The 15,501-nt window shown below is 36.1% G+C and overlaps 1 protein-coding gene across 3 annotated transcripts; it reads left to right on the top strand.

The window, feature by feature from the left end:
* The first annotated feature begins 801 nt into the window (after positions 1 to 801).
* LOC131952446 (uncharacterized) lies at positions 802 to 15,172 on the top strand. 3 transcript variants are annotated; one of them, XM_059315090.1, is made up of 16 exons: positions 802 to 947; positions 2,807 to 2,901; positions 3,120 to 3,216; positions 3,341 to 3,503; positions 4,802 to 5,048; positions 5,133 to 7,240; positions 7,539 to 7,697; positions 8,136 to 8,690; positions 8,802 to 9,109; positions 9,225 to 9,399; positions 10,802 to 10,960; positions 11,183 to 11,395; positions 11,681 to 11,899; positions 12,484 to 12,570; positions 13,413 to 13,535; positions 13,643 to 15,172. In XM_059315090.1, the coding sequence occupies exons 2-16, from the start codon at positions 2,844 to 2,846 to the stop codon at positions 14,297 to 14,299; spliced, it is 5,328 nt and encodes a 1,775-aa protein (XP_059171073.1). In that variant the 5' UTR covers positions 802 to 947; positions 2,807 to 2,843; the 3' UTR covers positions 14,300 to 15,172. The 3 variants fall into 3 exon arrangements, with proteins under 3 accessions (XP_059171073.1, XP_059171075.1, XP_059171074.1); XM_059315092.1 differs by lacking the exon at positions 802 to 947 and adding an exon at positions 1,006 to 1,082; XM_059315091.1 differs by lacking the exon at positions 802 to 947 and adding an exon at positions 1,103 to 1,198.
* Positions 15,173 to 15,501: the final 329 nt, after the last annotated feature.

Here is a 15,501-nt window from a genome sequence, read left to right as displayed (position 1 = left end):
CTTTTATAATAGTAATCAACAAAGGGTATTAAATAAATAACAATATATATTATATAGAAACAAGTGAACTCTACTTCACTTGCCCCATAGACCGTCAGGTTTGAAAGGGAAACTTTACTTGATATATATATATATATATATATATATATATATATATATATATATATATATATATATATATATATATGAACCACATCTATAGTGATATCTTATTTTTAGAAAAGACAAAGATGCACGAACTTTTGCATTTTAAATTTTATTCATGGTCGGTTATGAGTAGTTATGACCGACTACTCCTCCCGCATTGCGGGGTCTGTCGGCACGGTAGTTCCACCAGAGCATTCTTATCCATTAGGCAATGTAGAAAAAAAAAACATTGGTGTTTTCCACTCTTTTCCGCTTAAAATGCAACTATTACCGAATCTATTTTTAAATAAGCATTACATGTTCTGGGCTACGGGTCACGACCGCAGTTGCCATTTGGGCATACGAGCACTTTAAAACGCCCCAAAAAGTTCCGCCACTCACACTGGTCGGTTTATCGAGGTCTTGCGTTCGCAACTAGAAACGTTCGAGACCCGGGGCCCCAAATAGTGAAAGATTTATATGAAAGTGTCTATTTATATTTTCATAGTTATAGGCTCCCTAATTTTAAAAAATTCGTCACCGAAATAATGCAAACATTTAGATTTAGATCTAGTTATCTTGATCTAGAACTGATTTTGCAGAAAAAAGAAACAATTTGAAACGCAAAGTGGGACAATGACGCAATGAGATCAGCGCATGCGTAGTACAGAAGAAACCTAAAAACGCGTCCATGTTTTGCCGACCTTGGTTTGGGAATTTCGTTTCAACGGAAAAACGAAATTTTAAATCTTTTTTTCAATATTATAAACTTGTGATGTAAATCTACGACACAAAAAGATGCAGTAAATTTTAACATGATTGTAAGTAAAGATATAAATATGCATTATTCTCAAAAACATCCTAATGAGGCTGTAAGAATAAATTATTTGACAAGCAATCTGACTTCGTTTCCGCCATTTTTGCCCGTTGGGTTGTTCAATCAAATTTCAGCAAATGTAAGAATTTAACCGGGCCCAAAATTGCATTTTTTATTTTTATTGAAACGAAAAGAAGGAAAATTTAACTTTTTCAAAGCTTATTTCATATGTTAGCTGTTTACTTTACATAACAAGTAAATTATTCTAGATTGATCAAAAAGCTTTGCCAACACTAACCACCTCCACATGCTCTGTGAAAATACTCAAATAAATACGGCCACACCAGGCAGGCCAAGAGATCTTGATTTCTAGATCTGAGATCTAGATCTAGATTCTAGATTCTTTCTAGAATCAACATAGATCTAGATCTACATCTTATTTTAATTCTTATCAATTCTAATCTAAATCTTGACTAGTCTAGATTCTAGATCTAGACTAGAACTAGGTAATCTATCGTTTTGGGTACGTAAAATCGCCCGCGATTTGTAATGTGAAAAACAGGTGACTCCTTAAATTTTAATAATTATTTCACATTTTGAGGAGGATTTATGTTTTAAAAAATTCAAAAATGTTTCCTTGATTCATTTATGTACCTGTTTTTAAACAATTGAATTAAAACTTTTCCGTAATAAATGAAGACTAGTGATGTTTCCAACAGATGCAACCATGCTCATTTACTATAGCAGCCATCTTGTCTAAGTTTTATTTTTATAAGCTTTTAGCGCCAGATTCAGGGGGAAGCCACTCTATTTTACAAATGGCTGCTGTTTATATAGCAAATCTTGCTCTCAGACACTGCTGTTTTAAGTTAATTTCTGGCATATATCGATATATTTAGCCATTGATTTAGGTTTATTATTCATTTATCTATAATATTTGACACAAAAGTATGACAATATTCTTTTATTAAAGCCTTGACAATGAGGTAACGTTTTCGTACATAAATAGCCGCGGGCGATTTTACGTACCCAAAACGATAGATTACCTAGAACTATTCTACTTCTACTCTAGATTCATATCTAGATCTAGAAAATCTAGATCTAGCTAGATCTAGTACAAGAGACTAGATTCTATAATCTCTAGCTTACCTAGACCCAGGATTCTAAATAAAAAAAAATTAGGGATAATTTTAGAATAGATATCGATGTCTGATAATACACTCTTCCATAAAATAGGTATGTTAGGTTTTTAGTATTATTGTTACAATCTCGTCTAATTTTATGGTTAGAAATTAGGGTTAGGCGTATGGTAGGACTAGGGTTAGGGTTAGGGACAGGGTTAGCATGAGCCAGCAATGTGTGTATTAGCTAACTACTACCAGTAACCTAACACCCCTTTTTTAAAGAAGATTCTATTATCGGACACTGGTATAAAAATTCTCCCCACAAGGCTTTTTAATGTCAGTGCTAACCCTAACAGTGCCCAACCCCAACAGTAGTCCTAGCATACAATAATCATATGCACCTTAGCTGTAACTCTTATCAAATACTTGTTCTTAGATCTATCCATTGTAAAAAAAATGATCCTGTCCCATGCCATTTTCTTAAGGGGTCATCCATCCAAAAACTCAAACTGTGTCCTGCTTTTTAATATGCTATTAAAAAAAACAATGTAAAGGCTGAAATTCAGTTTCTAATAACTATTAGCAAAAGTGTGTCAGATCCCCCTCCTCTCCTAACCACACATTGTCTCAAAAGTCCAAACCCCCACTCTCCCTAGAAGTGTGATGTACTTTATGTACCACCCCTAATAATGCTGTCTAAGTTGCAATAATAAATTAAATTAGTTTTCATTTTTTTCAGTGGTAGATTCTGGAACAACTGTTAAGCGTGATATAAAATGGAGAAGGAAAAAGATTATCAGGTCACAGTTGCACAGGAAAAGATCAAGAAAGATGGTAATTGTGTATTATTACTCAGGAAGAAAAGTATATACATTTTATGTGTGTTAAAAGCTAAGTGTTTCTTGCTAATTGGTGTTAGCTATTTTCAGGAGCATTCCTTAATGTTCTACACACCATATCACACTTTAAGAATGACCAGTAAAACAATGCACACTATCACTTCAGTATACAAGTTAATTAACTAAAGTACATGTATATTAAAATTTTCGCAGCTGAAGTCGAATGTGACGTTTGTGGAAAAGAACATCCAACAGAGGAATGTCCAGAGTTAGGATTAGGAAATTCCAAGTTTATACCACAGATTTCCAGGTAAACTAGTAAACTTTTGAAAAAGGTTTGATGTGTAATAATTTAAAATCAATTAAACATGATGTTTTAAAACTTAAAATCTTGCCAATCAGACTTCCCCTAACAGTGAATTTCTCTTGAACAGAGCCAGATTGACAGTCCCCCATTTTCTAAACCCTGTGGAGTTTCCTGATGGTGGTGTTGGCATTTTGGCATTGGAAACCATTGCTAATAAAACACAGCTGGGTCCATTTGAAGCCAAGAAGACTATGCATGATATTGACAGAGATGACCTGTTTGTTTTGAAGGTACGTTTGCCTTTCATTGGAATGAAATTTCATTGTCATTATAGCATAATTTTGTTTTTCTATATTAAGTTGTGTTTCATTAATTTATTTTCCAAAAAAAGTTGTTTTAGCACTTAGCTTAAAGCTACAAAACAGCTTGCATGCAAACATTTGTTTTGCGTTCCTTGACTTACATCGCATTATAAAATGAAAATATAGATCAGGTGTAAAGATATAAAAAAACTGTTGTCAGTAGTGTAGTGTAAACAGTTATCTTCAGCGAGTAGTTAGCTAAAAACGAGGAAAAATGAACTGAGTGTTTATTCATTATAATTTATTAATAAATAGGGTTTTCTAATTAACTCATTCCCTCCTAAGCCCCCACTTCCAGTTTACAAACCCATTCCTGACCTAAGGGAAGCAACTTCGTTTTTTATAACATGTATTTTTAAAAAAAAATTTTTTACTTTCTAATCATTAATCAATTCAATATTACAAAGACGATTGCACTCAGAAATGGACAAACTTTTATATAAACATAATACTGACATAACAACATAAAACAACAGCATAAAAAACAAGGAAACTCAACAAAAATTGTACATGTAACATTTATTCAACACAAAAATCACAGCGTGAACCACGTTTTGAAAGTGAACCAAACAAGATAAAAACTTCCGGTTTTTAAAATTGAAATCTCGTGGATTCTCGCTACTACGTGGTTACCGGTTCTAATCTCGGGCATGCGCGATTTCATTATCTAGTTGAAAAGAAAAGTAGGGGGGTGTGGCCAGACGCATTTAGACGCATCAGGCGGAACCCCCCGAGGACGCATTTAGTCGCATCCGGCGGGAATGAGTTAAATAATTAAACTATGCTTCTACATTTGGAACATAGGAATGAAATAGTCACTCTTGACAAAAATACATTCTCTAATCAGATAAGTTCTCTATGATTTTAGCTATTCATTTACTTTATGTACTATTTGGTGTAGCATTTTTATTTTGCTGTTCTGCTTAAATGTATTTGTTTGGTTATACTAGAGGACAGCAATCTTTGTAAAAATATACATAATTCTTGTATTTTAATATTTTTTTTGGAATAATTGTTCCTATTACTGTTATAAATTGTAGAAAGCATATCAACATTGTTATAACCACATCACAAATATTTGTGTTGACCATTGGCTTAATCAAGCAGTGAATACAGCTTTCTCTAACAGACTTTTAAATATATTTTTAGTTATAAAGAATGACAGCTTTGTGTTTTTGCTGACTTGCTTTGAATAAAGTATCAATGATGACACCACTATATTTCAGATCTTATCTAAAGATGGAAGCTTTATCAGTCTAGATGCAAGTAGTGAGGCTCACTGTAACTGGATGGCTCTAGTACAGGTCGCCAGAAATGAAGAAGAGCAAAACTGTATGGCCTATCAATTGGGAATCAACATATTTTTTAATACTACAAGAGATATAAATATAGGAGATGAGCTCAAAGTGTGGTATGCACCCCAGTATGCTAAAAAACTCAAGAAATCTCTGGTTCCAGATGGCACAACAAAGTGTAAGTGTGAGCTTAGTATCTGTAATGATGAAGTCATTGTGTTGTATTTATTTCTAGTTGTTATAGTTTTATTTTTACCTTCAGCCATGCTTGGTGAGATTTTATTCACTGACCCTGATGAGGACGAGGAAGAAGGAACAGATGGTGAAGGATCTAAAGATGGAGATTCTAGCAGGGATTCTGCTGAAATACATCCTGATGATGTTGAAGGGGATTACACTTGCAAACACTGTGAGGAAAAATTTACATCCCAGTTTCTGTTTGCCAAGCATATCAGAGATCACTTATTTCCTGTCTACAACTATAGTGAAGGACCTCCAAGGCGTGGTAGACGACCTGTACCACTAAAAATTGGTGAATATCGCAACTATTCATTGCCTCGAAATAGAGGTCGAGGCCGCGGAAGGGGGCGAGGGCGTCCAAGAGGTAGCGGTGGTGCAAGAATATTGAGGGGTGGAACAGGTAGGAGACCTGGTCGGCCCAGGCGGTCTTCACTTATGGCCACCGAAAGTGAAAATGAAGAAGAAAATGGAATGAAAAAACAAGTAGAGGATGAACAAAATGAAAATAAAATAGAAATTCCAGATGAAATGAAAAATGTAAAATCTGACTGTGTGAAAGATTTAGCCAGTGTAGAGAGCGAGCAGACTGAAGTAAAAACCCCTGTGCAGTTGGTACCAGAAGAAAACAAACCAACAGAGAAAAGGAGACGAGGTAGGCCTAGAAAAATTCATGTTGAAACTCCTGAAGAAGCACCTATAGCTATTTCTCCAAAGAAAAGCCCAGAACTAAGTATTTTAGATACCCCTGTGTTAGATGGGGAACGTCCTAGAAGAAGTGCCAGAGCTTTTAGAGGATTGGGCAAGCTTGGGAAATGGCTTAAATACCCAGGAGAAGATTCCTCCGAGGATGAAGCTGTAGGCAGTTCAGAAGAAGAAGGGGTTAAATTACCTCGTAAAAGGTTCGGAGTAGCAATGGCAGCTACATTAAGAAAGGCAGCACTTGATGAAATCACATCCCCTGTTTCAAAAAGAAGAAGTCAAACCAACATAGCTGAACCAAAAGCTCGGACCCCTGCATCGAGCAATAGTGCATCAAACATAAAGAAAAATGATTCTCCTGTAACTCCTAAAGCCAAAGTCGCTGTTGAAAAGAGTGTTGCTGATAAAGCTAAAGAAGTTGACAACGTTGAGGTGAAAGAAAGTACTGAAAAACCATCTGTTGAATCTCCAAAAAAGTTTTTTGTCATTACAAAGTCATCATATGAAATAACAGCAGAACCAGAGCAGAGCCTTGTAAACAGTGATTCTCAGCCGGTAGAAAGTGTTGGTGAGCTTACTGTCAATGGTGAGGAGAGCAAGGAAGAAACTGTAGCTGAGGTGGAAGAAGTTGCCAATGTTGATGAATCTATTGACATTAAGGAAAATATTGAGCTAATCAATCGCAACGAGAATGGTTTAAATAAAGAAAGTGATATTGAATTAGGAACAATGGAAGAAGTGGTAGGTGTGCCCCAGCATGAAAGAAAGAATACCATTGCTGATTTGGATGGGACAGATGCTTTAACAGCTCTAGTCAATGCTGCTATTTCAGCTGATAAAGTACCTGACCCAATAGCCATGGTTGCAGCAGATTTGTATGAGGACAGAAGCATGGAAGATGATGGAGATTCAGATGAATATAAAGCAAACATAAAGAGAAGCAACAGACCTGGTCTTTATGTGCATGGCGTTGACACAGCAGAAGATGATAGCGAAAATGAACGTCCACACCAGCCCTTGAGGCAGAGGCGTAAAAAACGCCGTAGGGGAGATGATCCAGAATTGGAAGAGTTGGAGTCAAAGACAAAAATAGTTGAAGGTCCTAATGGAACTGAAGAATTTGCCTGTGGTATATGTAACAAACATTTTACACAGCTCAAGTATCTCAAACTTCACCTACCTGCACACACAGACAGGTATAGGTGTAACATCTGTGGGAAGAGGTTTGCAAGAAATGAATCACTACTGAAACACACCTGTGATGACACAGCCAACCTAGTGGAGCAAACTGTTGATGAAGAAGGGAATGATACCTTTTGTTGCAAGGAATGTGGGAGATCATTCAACCAGATCCATTTTGCCATTCGACACGCCTCTATGCACAGAGCTCGATTTACATGTGAGAAATGTGGACGAGTCTTTTTACGGCAGGTAAGGCAAATTTTTATTTACCCCACTGTTTATAAACACATATTTCAAGTTGACACTTGTCCAGATTATTTCAGATTTGTTAACCAAATTTTTTTCACTTTAGAAAATTGCCCGTTAAGATTTTAAGATAAAAAAAATTCCAGGTTTGCAGTATTAAAAAATGCTATGAATCTGAAAATTTAGGTTTTTAAGAAATGACTTAGTTTTAATGCACTCCTATATTGGTTTAATGTACTATGCCTTAAATAAAGAATGATAATTTGCCAACACTTAATACAATTTTTGTTGTTCTTGTAAGGACCTTCTTGATGAGCATGACTGTTCTGGTGGACAGTTAGAAGAAGGTGAAGTTTCCCATGACGCTAATCATGAGTGCCAGATTTGTAAACAGTCCTTTACAAGTGGGAAATATTTGTTTAGACATATGGCAATGCATACAGATATATACAAGTGTGAGGTAATGTGATATTTTAAAATCAGTATTTGTTGTGCATATAGTTGAGGATGATAGTTTAAAATCAGTATTTGTTGTGCATATAGTTGAGGATAATAGTTTAAAATCAGTATTTGTTGTGCATATAGTTGATAGTTTAAAATCAGTATTTGTTGTGCATATAGTTAAGGATGATAGTTTAAAAATCAGTATTTGTTGTGCATATATTTAAGGATGATAGTTTAAAATCAGTATTTGTTGTGCATATAGTTGATAGTTTAAAATCAGTATTTGTTGTGCATATAGTTAAGGATGATAGCTTAAAATCAGTATTTGTGCATATAGTTAGTGATAAAAAAAATTGTACATGTAGTAAGGCATATTTAAAGATAAATACTTGCACAATTATTTATTTCTTGATATTTTAAGTTAATAATTTTTTTTTACCTAACTGTATTTCAGGTTTGTGGAAAATGTTATTCTCGTAAGGATTCCTTACAGAGGCACATTTCCCGCTGTTGCCCTGAATTGTCTGGTGAATACAGTGTGCATGTTTGTCCTAACTGTAAAAAAACTTTTGGTACTCAGCTGGGCCTACAGAACCATACACTGAACTGTGGCAAGTATCAGTGTGGAGCCTGTAAAGTGGCTTATTTCTCCCTCAAAGATCTAGCTGAGCATGAATGTGCTGGCAAGGTTTTGAATGAAAAAGCCAGTGTTCAGTTTCCTTGTAAAGAGTGCAACAAAACCTTTGCAAGCATTGCTTATCTAGTACGACATGAAGCGTCTCACCATGGAGCATTTAAGTGTGACCTTTGTGATCGGATCTTTATTCGTAAAGAAGAGCTAAACTGGCACACTCCTGTTTGTACTACTCGGCAAAAGATTCAACAGGAGGGCAGTGCTCCGTGTGAGACTTGTGGGGAAGTTTTCAGTGAGTGGCTGGCCTTTAAAGAACATCACATGACTCATACTCATCCTCACAGATGTGACAAATGTGGCAAGAGGTTTATCAAGGTAAGTGACACGTTTGTTGTATGCCTGAAATAGACTGGCCAGTATACAGCCATTTATTTTGATGATTTTCTTGTGTTGTTGTCCTGACTATTGGTTGCTTTTCCCCCACAGATTGGCACACTTCACAACCATAAATGTGAGGCAATAGGTGAAACAGGCGCTGACCAAACCAATTTATTAGCCTGTGAAATTTGCCAAAAGACATTTAAAAATGAGCGTTACCTGTCTCGTCATCTATCTCTGCATGGACAGCCGGAGTTTGCTTGTGAATTTTGTGGCAAACTGTTTACTCGTAAGGATTACCTTAATGACCATCAGTGTCGGTTACCTAATGGAACAACTGTTCGAATGGTTCGCAAAAAGAATCGTCTTTTCATTAAAGACAATTTGGCATGCCCAGATTGTGGGAAATCTTTCAGGTACGTAACATATGAAATGCGATTTAAAACATCATTTGTATAATAGTGTGTAAATCTAGGCAAGATGTATTTGTATAGACATAGTTATTAACCCAGCTTTGCCTTTATCTTCTAGTTCACGCAGCAATATGATGAAGCATTTGAAGGTACATGGTGAGAAACAGGCAGAATGTCATATTTGTCGCAAGAAATTTCATTATGAGAACTATCTGAAGCTGCATATTGCAACAGTTCATGAGAAGCAGTACCAGTTACAGTGTACACATTGTGGCAAAGTTCTTTTCTCTAAGGTAAGAATACTTCTTTGGTTGAAACTTTGTAATTATGTACCATTCAGTTTTTTTACTAGCATTCTTAAATGTGGTGTGCAGATATCATGTGACAGCAGACTGAAAACATTGTTATAAATTGGTTTCTCCCCATGTATTTTAGACTGGCTTGATTTGTTATAAATTGGTTTCTCCCCATGTATTTTAGACTGGCTTGATTTGTTATACATTGGTTTCTCCCCATGTATTTTAGACTGGCTTGATTTGTTATACATTGGTTTCTCCCCTTGTATTTTAGACTGGCTTGATTTGTTATAAATTGGTTTCTCCCCATGTATTTTAGACTGGCTTGATTTGTTATAAATTGGTTTCTCCCCATGTATTTTAGACTGGCTTGATTTGTTATACATTGGTTTCTCCCCATGTATTTTAGACTGGCTTGATTTGTTATACATTGGTTTCTCCCCATGTATTTTAGACTGGCTTGATTTGTTATACATTGGTTTCTCCCCATGTATTTTAGACTGGCTTGATTTGTTATACATTGGTTTCTCCCCTTGTATTTTAGACTGGCTTGATTTGTTATACATTGGTTTCTCCCCTTGTATTTTAGACTGGCTTGATTTGTTATACATTGGTTTCTCCCCATGTATTTTAGACTGGCTTGATTTGTTATAAATTGGTTTCTCCCCATGTATTTTAGACTGGCTTGATTTGTTATAAATTGGTTTCTCCCCATGTATTTTAGACTGGCTTGATTTGTTATACATTGGTTTCTCCCCATGTATTTTAGACTGGCTTGATTTGTTATAAATTGGTTTCTCCCCATGTATTTTAGACTGGCTTGATTTGTTATAAATTGGTTTCTCCCCATGTATTTTAGACTGGCTTGATTTGTTATAAATTGGTTTCTCCCCATGTATTTTAGACTGGCTTGATTTGTTATACATTGGTTTCTCCCCATGTATTTTAGACTGGCTTGATTTGTTATACATTGGTTTCTCCCCATGTATTTTAGACTGGCTTGATTTGTTATACATTGGTTTCTCCCCATGTATTTTAGACTGGCTTGATTTGTTATACATTGGTTTCTCCCCATGTATTTTAGACTGGCTTGATTTGTTATACATTGGTTTCTCCCCATGTATTTTAGACTGGCTTGATTTGTTATAAATTGGTTTCTCCCCATGTATTTTAGACTGGCTTGATTTGTTATAAATTGGTTTCTCCCCATGTATTTTAGACTGGCTTGATTTGTTATACATTGGTTTCTCCCCATGTATTTTAGACTGGCTTGATTTGTTATAAATTGGTTTCTCCCCATGTATTTTAGACTGGCTTGATTTGTTATAAATTGGTTTCTCCCCTTGTATTTTAGACTGGCTTGATTTGTTATAAATTGGTTTCTCCCCATGTATTTTAGACTGGCTTGATTGCTCATATCAAACAATTCCATGCTGACACCATCAAGCTGTACCCATGTCCTAAGTGTGGCAAAACTTTCAGACAAAAGGGAAACATGAAAACTCATTTAATTTCACATACTAAGGAGAGGGCATATAAATGTGATGTTTGTGGCAAGGTAAATTTTTCAATCACACTTGTCAGAGTAAATAAATACAAGGTAAACTTAAGAAACAGTTTCAATAAAAGATTATTTTTAAAAAAATTAGCTGATTCTTTGACTTTGCAAAAATCAACTTATGATAAATAATCTAATTTATAATTCCAAGTTGATTATTTTACAATGTAGCTGAAAGTAAAGGAAAATAACATTTAATCCATTTTTATATTTTTTTTACAGGCCTTCAAGTACCCTGATCAGTTAAATAGACATAGACTAGAACATACACTCCAGCAAAAGTATTCTTGTGAGCTGTGTGATAAGCAATTTGTCAGGACATATGAACTGAGAAATCACATGCGTAATTATCACAGTGGCTATGTTTATGTTTGTGGAGTCTGCCATGAATGCTGTGCACATAGACACACCATAATCAGACATTATAAGCGTAAGGTATGTTGATGGAGCACTGAACTTAAGAAATTTAAAAAATATGAAAACAAATCATTATAAATTGTTTCATCTAAATGTTTTAGGATAACATCTGTTTAAAAAAATTATAGTTTAGTTTTTCACAGTAAATTCCACAATAAAATATAGAGTGTTTGAAGAGCTAGCTTGTCACTATTTAATAAAGTATTAGAAGTGTTGCATGTCATGGGAAATGTTTGGATTTAGCTGTTTATTTTATCATGATGAAATAAGAATCTTCAACAACGTGTTTGTTTTCTACTTTAGCACCCAGAAGTTGGAAATGTATTTGAAGAGAAGCCAGAGTTCATAGACTCCCTCCAGAAGCCTGTGACAGCAGCCACTCAAGCTCGCATGATGATAGAGAATGATGACATCAAGCCCAGCATTGTCAGGGTTGGTCTGCCCAGGTCACATGAGATCATTGTTACCACTGATGAAGATGGCAACAGAACTTATTCGGGTGGAGAAGTCATCTTGCAGCAGGTTCATAGCTTTTTGTTTGCATCACAGTTGTCTTTCAGTTCTCTCTCAAGTCTATGTTTACTACAAAATGTCTGTTGGCAACAGAACTTATTCGGGTGGAGAAGTCATCTTGCAACAGGTTCATAGCTTTTTGTTTGCGTCACATTTGTCTTTCAATTCTCTCTCAAGTCTATGTTTACTACAAAATGTCTGTTGGCAACAGAACTTATTCGGGTGGAGAACTCATCTTGCAACAGGTTCATAGCTTTTTGTTTGCGTCACATTTGTCTTTCAATTCTCTCTCAAGTCTATGTTTACTACAAAATGTCTGTTGGCAACAGAACTTATTCGGGTGGAGAATTCATCTTGCAACAGGTTCATAGCTTTTTGTTTGCGTCACATTTGTCTTTCAATTCTCTCTCAAGTCTATGTTTACTAAAAAATGTCTGTTGGCAACAGAACTTATTCTGGTGGAGAAGTCATCTTGCAGCAGGTTCATAGCTTTTTGTTTGCACCACACTTGTCTTTCAATTCTCTCTCAAGTCTATGTTTACTAAAAAATGTCTGTTTTGCTCAACTGAATGCAAATAAAATGTATTTGATAGGGTGTTTCTGGTGAAATGGTTTCAAATGGAGAACAGGGCATTCATATTGAAGGTCCAGGTGGAGAGTCGACTGTTTTTATCTTAAAGGTTGGTTTTATTTACTCTTTTAGTTACGTTGGTTCTAATAGATTTTCTTTAGGCTATGTGACACATGTTTTTTTTTTGGTTGTCATAATAGTATAATGTTTTTAGAAGAATAACTGAGCTTCAATTGATGGATTCTTTGTTACAACTAGATGTGTTTTAACCCATTTGCTACTTCTGCGACTCAATGTAACATACCCCTGTAGCTACTTAAGTGACTTAATATGACATACCCCTGTAGCTACTTAAGTGACTAAATGAGACCTGACACGCCCCCGATTACTGCCTCTTACCTATTGCGTTTCTATCACATTATCTTGCAAATAACTATCATTTCCAAAGTACAGGTATACGCAATATTTTCTCTCAGTCGAGATAAGACTTGTTTTTAAGCTTGTTTTTGTGTAAATGCTTTGGCAGTATCGTAGTTTTCAATTTTATTTAAAGAATCAGAATGTTATATAGATTCAATATTTAAATTAAGTTAGATATTTAAGCTATTAGAATTAGCGATTAGAATCTATTGTAGAATTGTGAATTTTTAAATATTAGAAATTTACTGAGACACTCCATGGTGGAATCGGACCACATAGTTGCATTAGTAAATTAGCCCTAAGCAACAAATACTGCTAGAAAAACACATCAAATTTTCTTTGAGTTGAAACATTTCTTTATGTAATACTTATACTTTTAGATAATTAAGCAAATGATAAACACATTTTTATATTTCAAACTAAACTTGTTTGGGGTTATCTCCCTTAGCTTAGGGCCTTGGGAAAGAAATAAGTTTTAGTAACAAATGAGATATTTGTCAAGTCCATATATAAGCATGTGGTTGTGTCCAGGTTGTCAATCAAGATGAGAACGGGGCTATACAGGAAATGGAGTTGACAGAAGACACTAAGGCACATCTGGCACAGTTGCTACAGGCACATGGTGCTGGGCAGGACACAATCACTCACATACAGGTACTTGAGTTGGCCAGGTCAACATTTGTTGTTATTTAACTGGTAGCTGACTTATGTATCAAGTTTGATGTCATGCTTGAGTTGATGTGATGACTGTTGCTTGACAGGTTGGAGACCAAACCCTGCAGATCCAGAGGGAAGAGGATGATGGCAGCACCATGCTAGATGATGAGCTGGAGCAGATGGAGGGCGTGCAGGACATCAAGTTTGACCCCCAGCAGTTGGCCCAACTGACCCACCCAGGGGAGGCTGTGGTCTCTAAGCTGACAGCCTCTGGTTTGGTGGACGGATCTTCTCAGCTGACTGCTCTCCACGCTGTACAAGCTGGGGGGGTGGTGGGCATGGAGGGGGTGCAGGTGGTGGAGATGGAAGGTGGGCGGCTGGGCCAGATCATCCACATGGATGAGGAGATGGGCTCAGGTGTGGGCATACAGATGGAGAGTGGCCAGGTCATTCACCTGGACCAGAGCCAGCTGCTGGAGATGGAGGAGGGGGGGCGGGTGGTTGTGTCAGGTGACTTTGGGTCTCATCACATGACTGGTCTGCCAGAGCTCAAGGTGACCAAGCGGCGAGGCACCAATGGAGAAATTGTGGTGGAGGTGGAAGGTCAGGACGGTCAGATGGTTGACCTGAGCCAGGCCCTGCCTCATGCTAATGGGGAGGGTTTGGAAGTGGAGGGGCAGGATGAAATGGAAATAGAGCAAGAGGGGGAGGTGAGGATGGAGCCTGACCTTGGCATAGACCAGGGTCAAACAGAGGGGTAGCTCCTGCAGCATTAGATCCACCCAGACATCTCAGACTTTATGCCAAGACCTGGGTACCCGTTCATTGTTGAAAAGTTGTTTTTTTTTCTACACTTCCAACTGGATATTTATTCTACAATTGTACACTATTGAATCTATTGTTGCTGTTTACTTGTACAAGTATTTGTTGATAGTGTAATCAAGCTATTGGTCTTATCTTGGGAAGGATTATTCACACAACTACTTCTGATGCCTAGTCCAAAGACTTTATACATTGGCTTATAAACATTATCATTTGTTTTTCCATGAAGTTTAAGGGAAAGTACAGAAATAGCAGTAATAACGGGTTATTATATCTCTTGTGGATGCACATTAACATTTTGTATACACAATTTGATTTTACACATCTGTGCACTTCTGTTCAAGTTTTTTAGTTTTCTTTACAAAGAGTTTTGTTTCTTTTTCTGTTATTTATCATCAAAAGTGATATGATTTAAAAGCTTACAAAATAGGGGGGAAAAACACAAAATTCAGTAAGATAATTCAGTTTGGATTTATAAATACTGGATACACACTTCAAAAGTTTGTTTTATAACTCAGTTTGTATGTATGTAGATGGAGGCTAGTGTGTAGTCATGTTGTGTGACAGGTACACATGTTTACCTAGTACAGTCTTCTATGCATGTACCAGCTGTACACATGTCATCACCTTACAATACATTCAAGTTTCTTCTTTACCTAGCAGTAAATTTTCTCCTAAAACTCAAGTCATATGCAAGAATGAATTTTAAAGCCCTGAAATCCTTTTTATTTTGTTTGCGTGGACTTATCTGAGTGGAGTGGGTGTGTTGATGGTGTACATAAATTGTCTTTATGAATGCTATGTCTGTTAGTCAATAAACTATGAATATTGTATGACGCCTTGTGTGTTTTTAAATGTGATGTTTCATTATGTGTGTGTAGTGATTGTGTACAAAGAGATGTACTGTAATTACAGAAGTATTAGTATTAGATTTGTTATTGTAACTTTCTGAAACTAATTTTACAAAGATAATTGTAAGAAGTTAAAATTTTAATACCAAAACACGGATGAGTTTTATTGCTGTATCAATCACCTATCTTAACGGGATTCAAATTTCTTCAACATACGTTTAATTCAACTATCCAACGCCTGGACCATATTTAAGGTCCAATTCAACGTGTAATGGACGTTTAAACTTAAA

Source organism: Physella acuta, unplaced genomic scaffold (genome assembly GCF_028476545.2).
Source record: "Physella acuta isolate Inbredline_101_S28 unplaced genomic scaffold, ASM2847654v3 ptg000873l, whole genome shotgun sequence".
In the NCBI taxonomy this organism is placed as follows: domain Eukaryota; kingdom Metazoa; phylum Mollusca; class Gastropoda; family Physidae; genus Physella; species Physella acuta.
The sequence above is the reverse complement of the archived record's forward strand: the minus strand, read 5'-3'. Positions and strand labels throughout refer to the sequence as shown.

What these genes read in the sequence shown, in the direction of transcription:
- LOC131952446 (XM_059315090.1), top strand. Translation starts at nt 2,844, where the DNA reads ATGGAGAAGGAAAAAGATTATCAGGTCACAGTTGCACAGGAAAAGATC. An exon ending in ATGACCTGTTTGTTTTGAAG is followed by an intron (nt 3,504 to 4,801) that starts GTACGTTTGCCT and finishes ACTATATTTCAG; the next exon opens with ATCTTATCTAAAGATGGAAG. An exon ending in TCCAGATGGCACAACAAAGT is followed by an intron (nt 5,049 to 5,132) that starts GTAAGTGTGAGC and finishes TTTTACCTTCAG; the next exon opens with CCATGCTTGGTGAGATTTTA.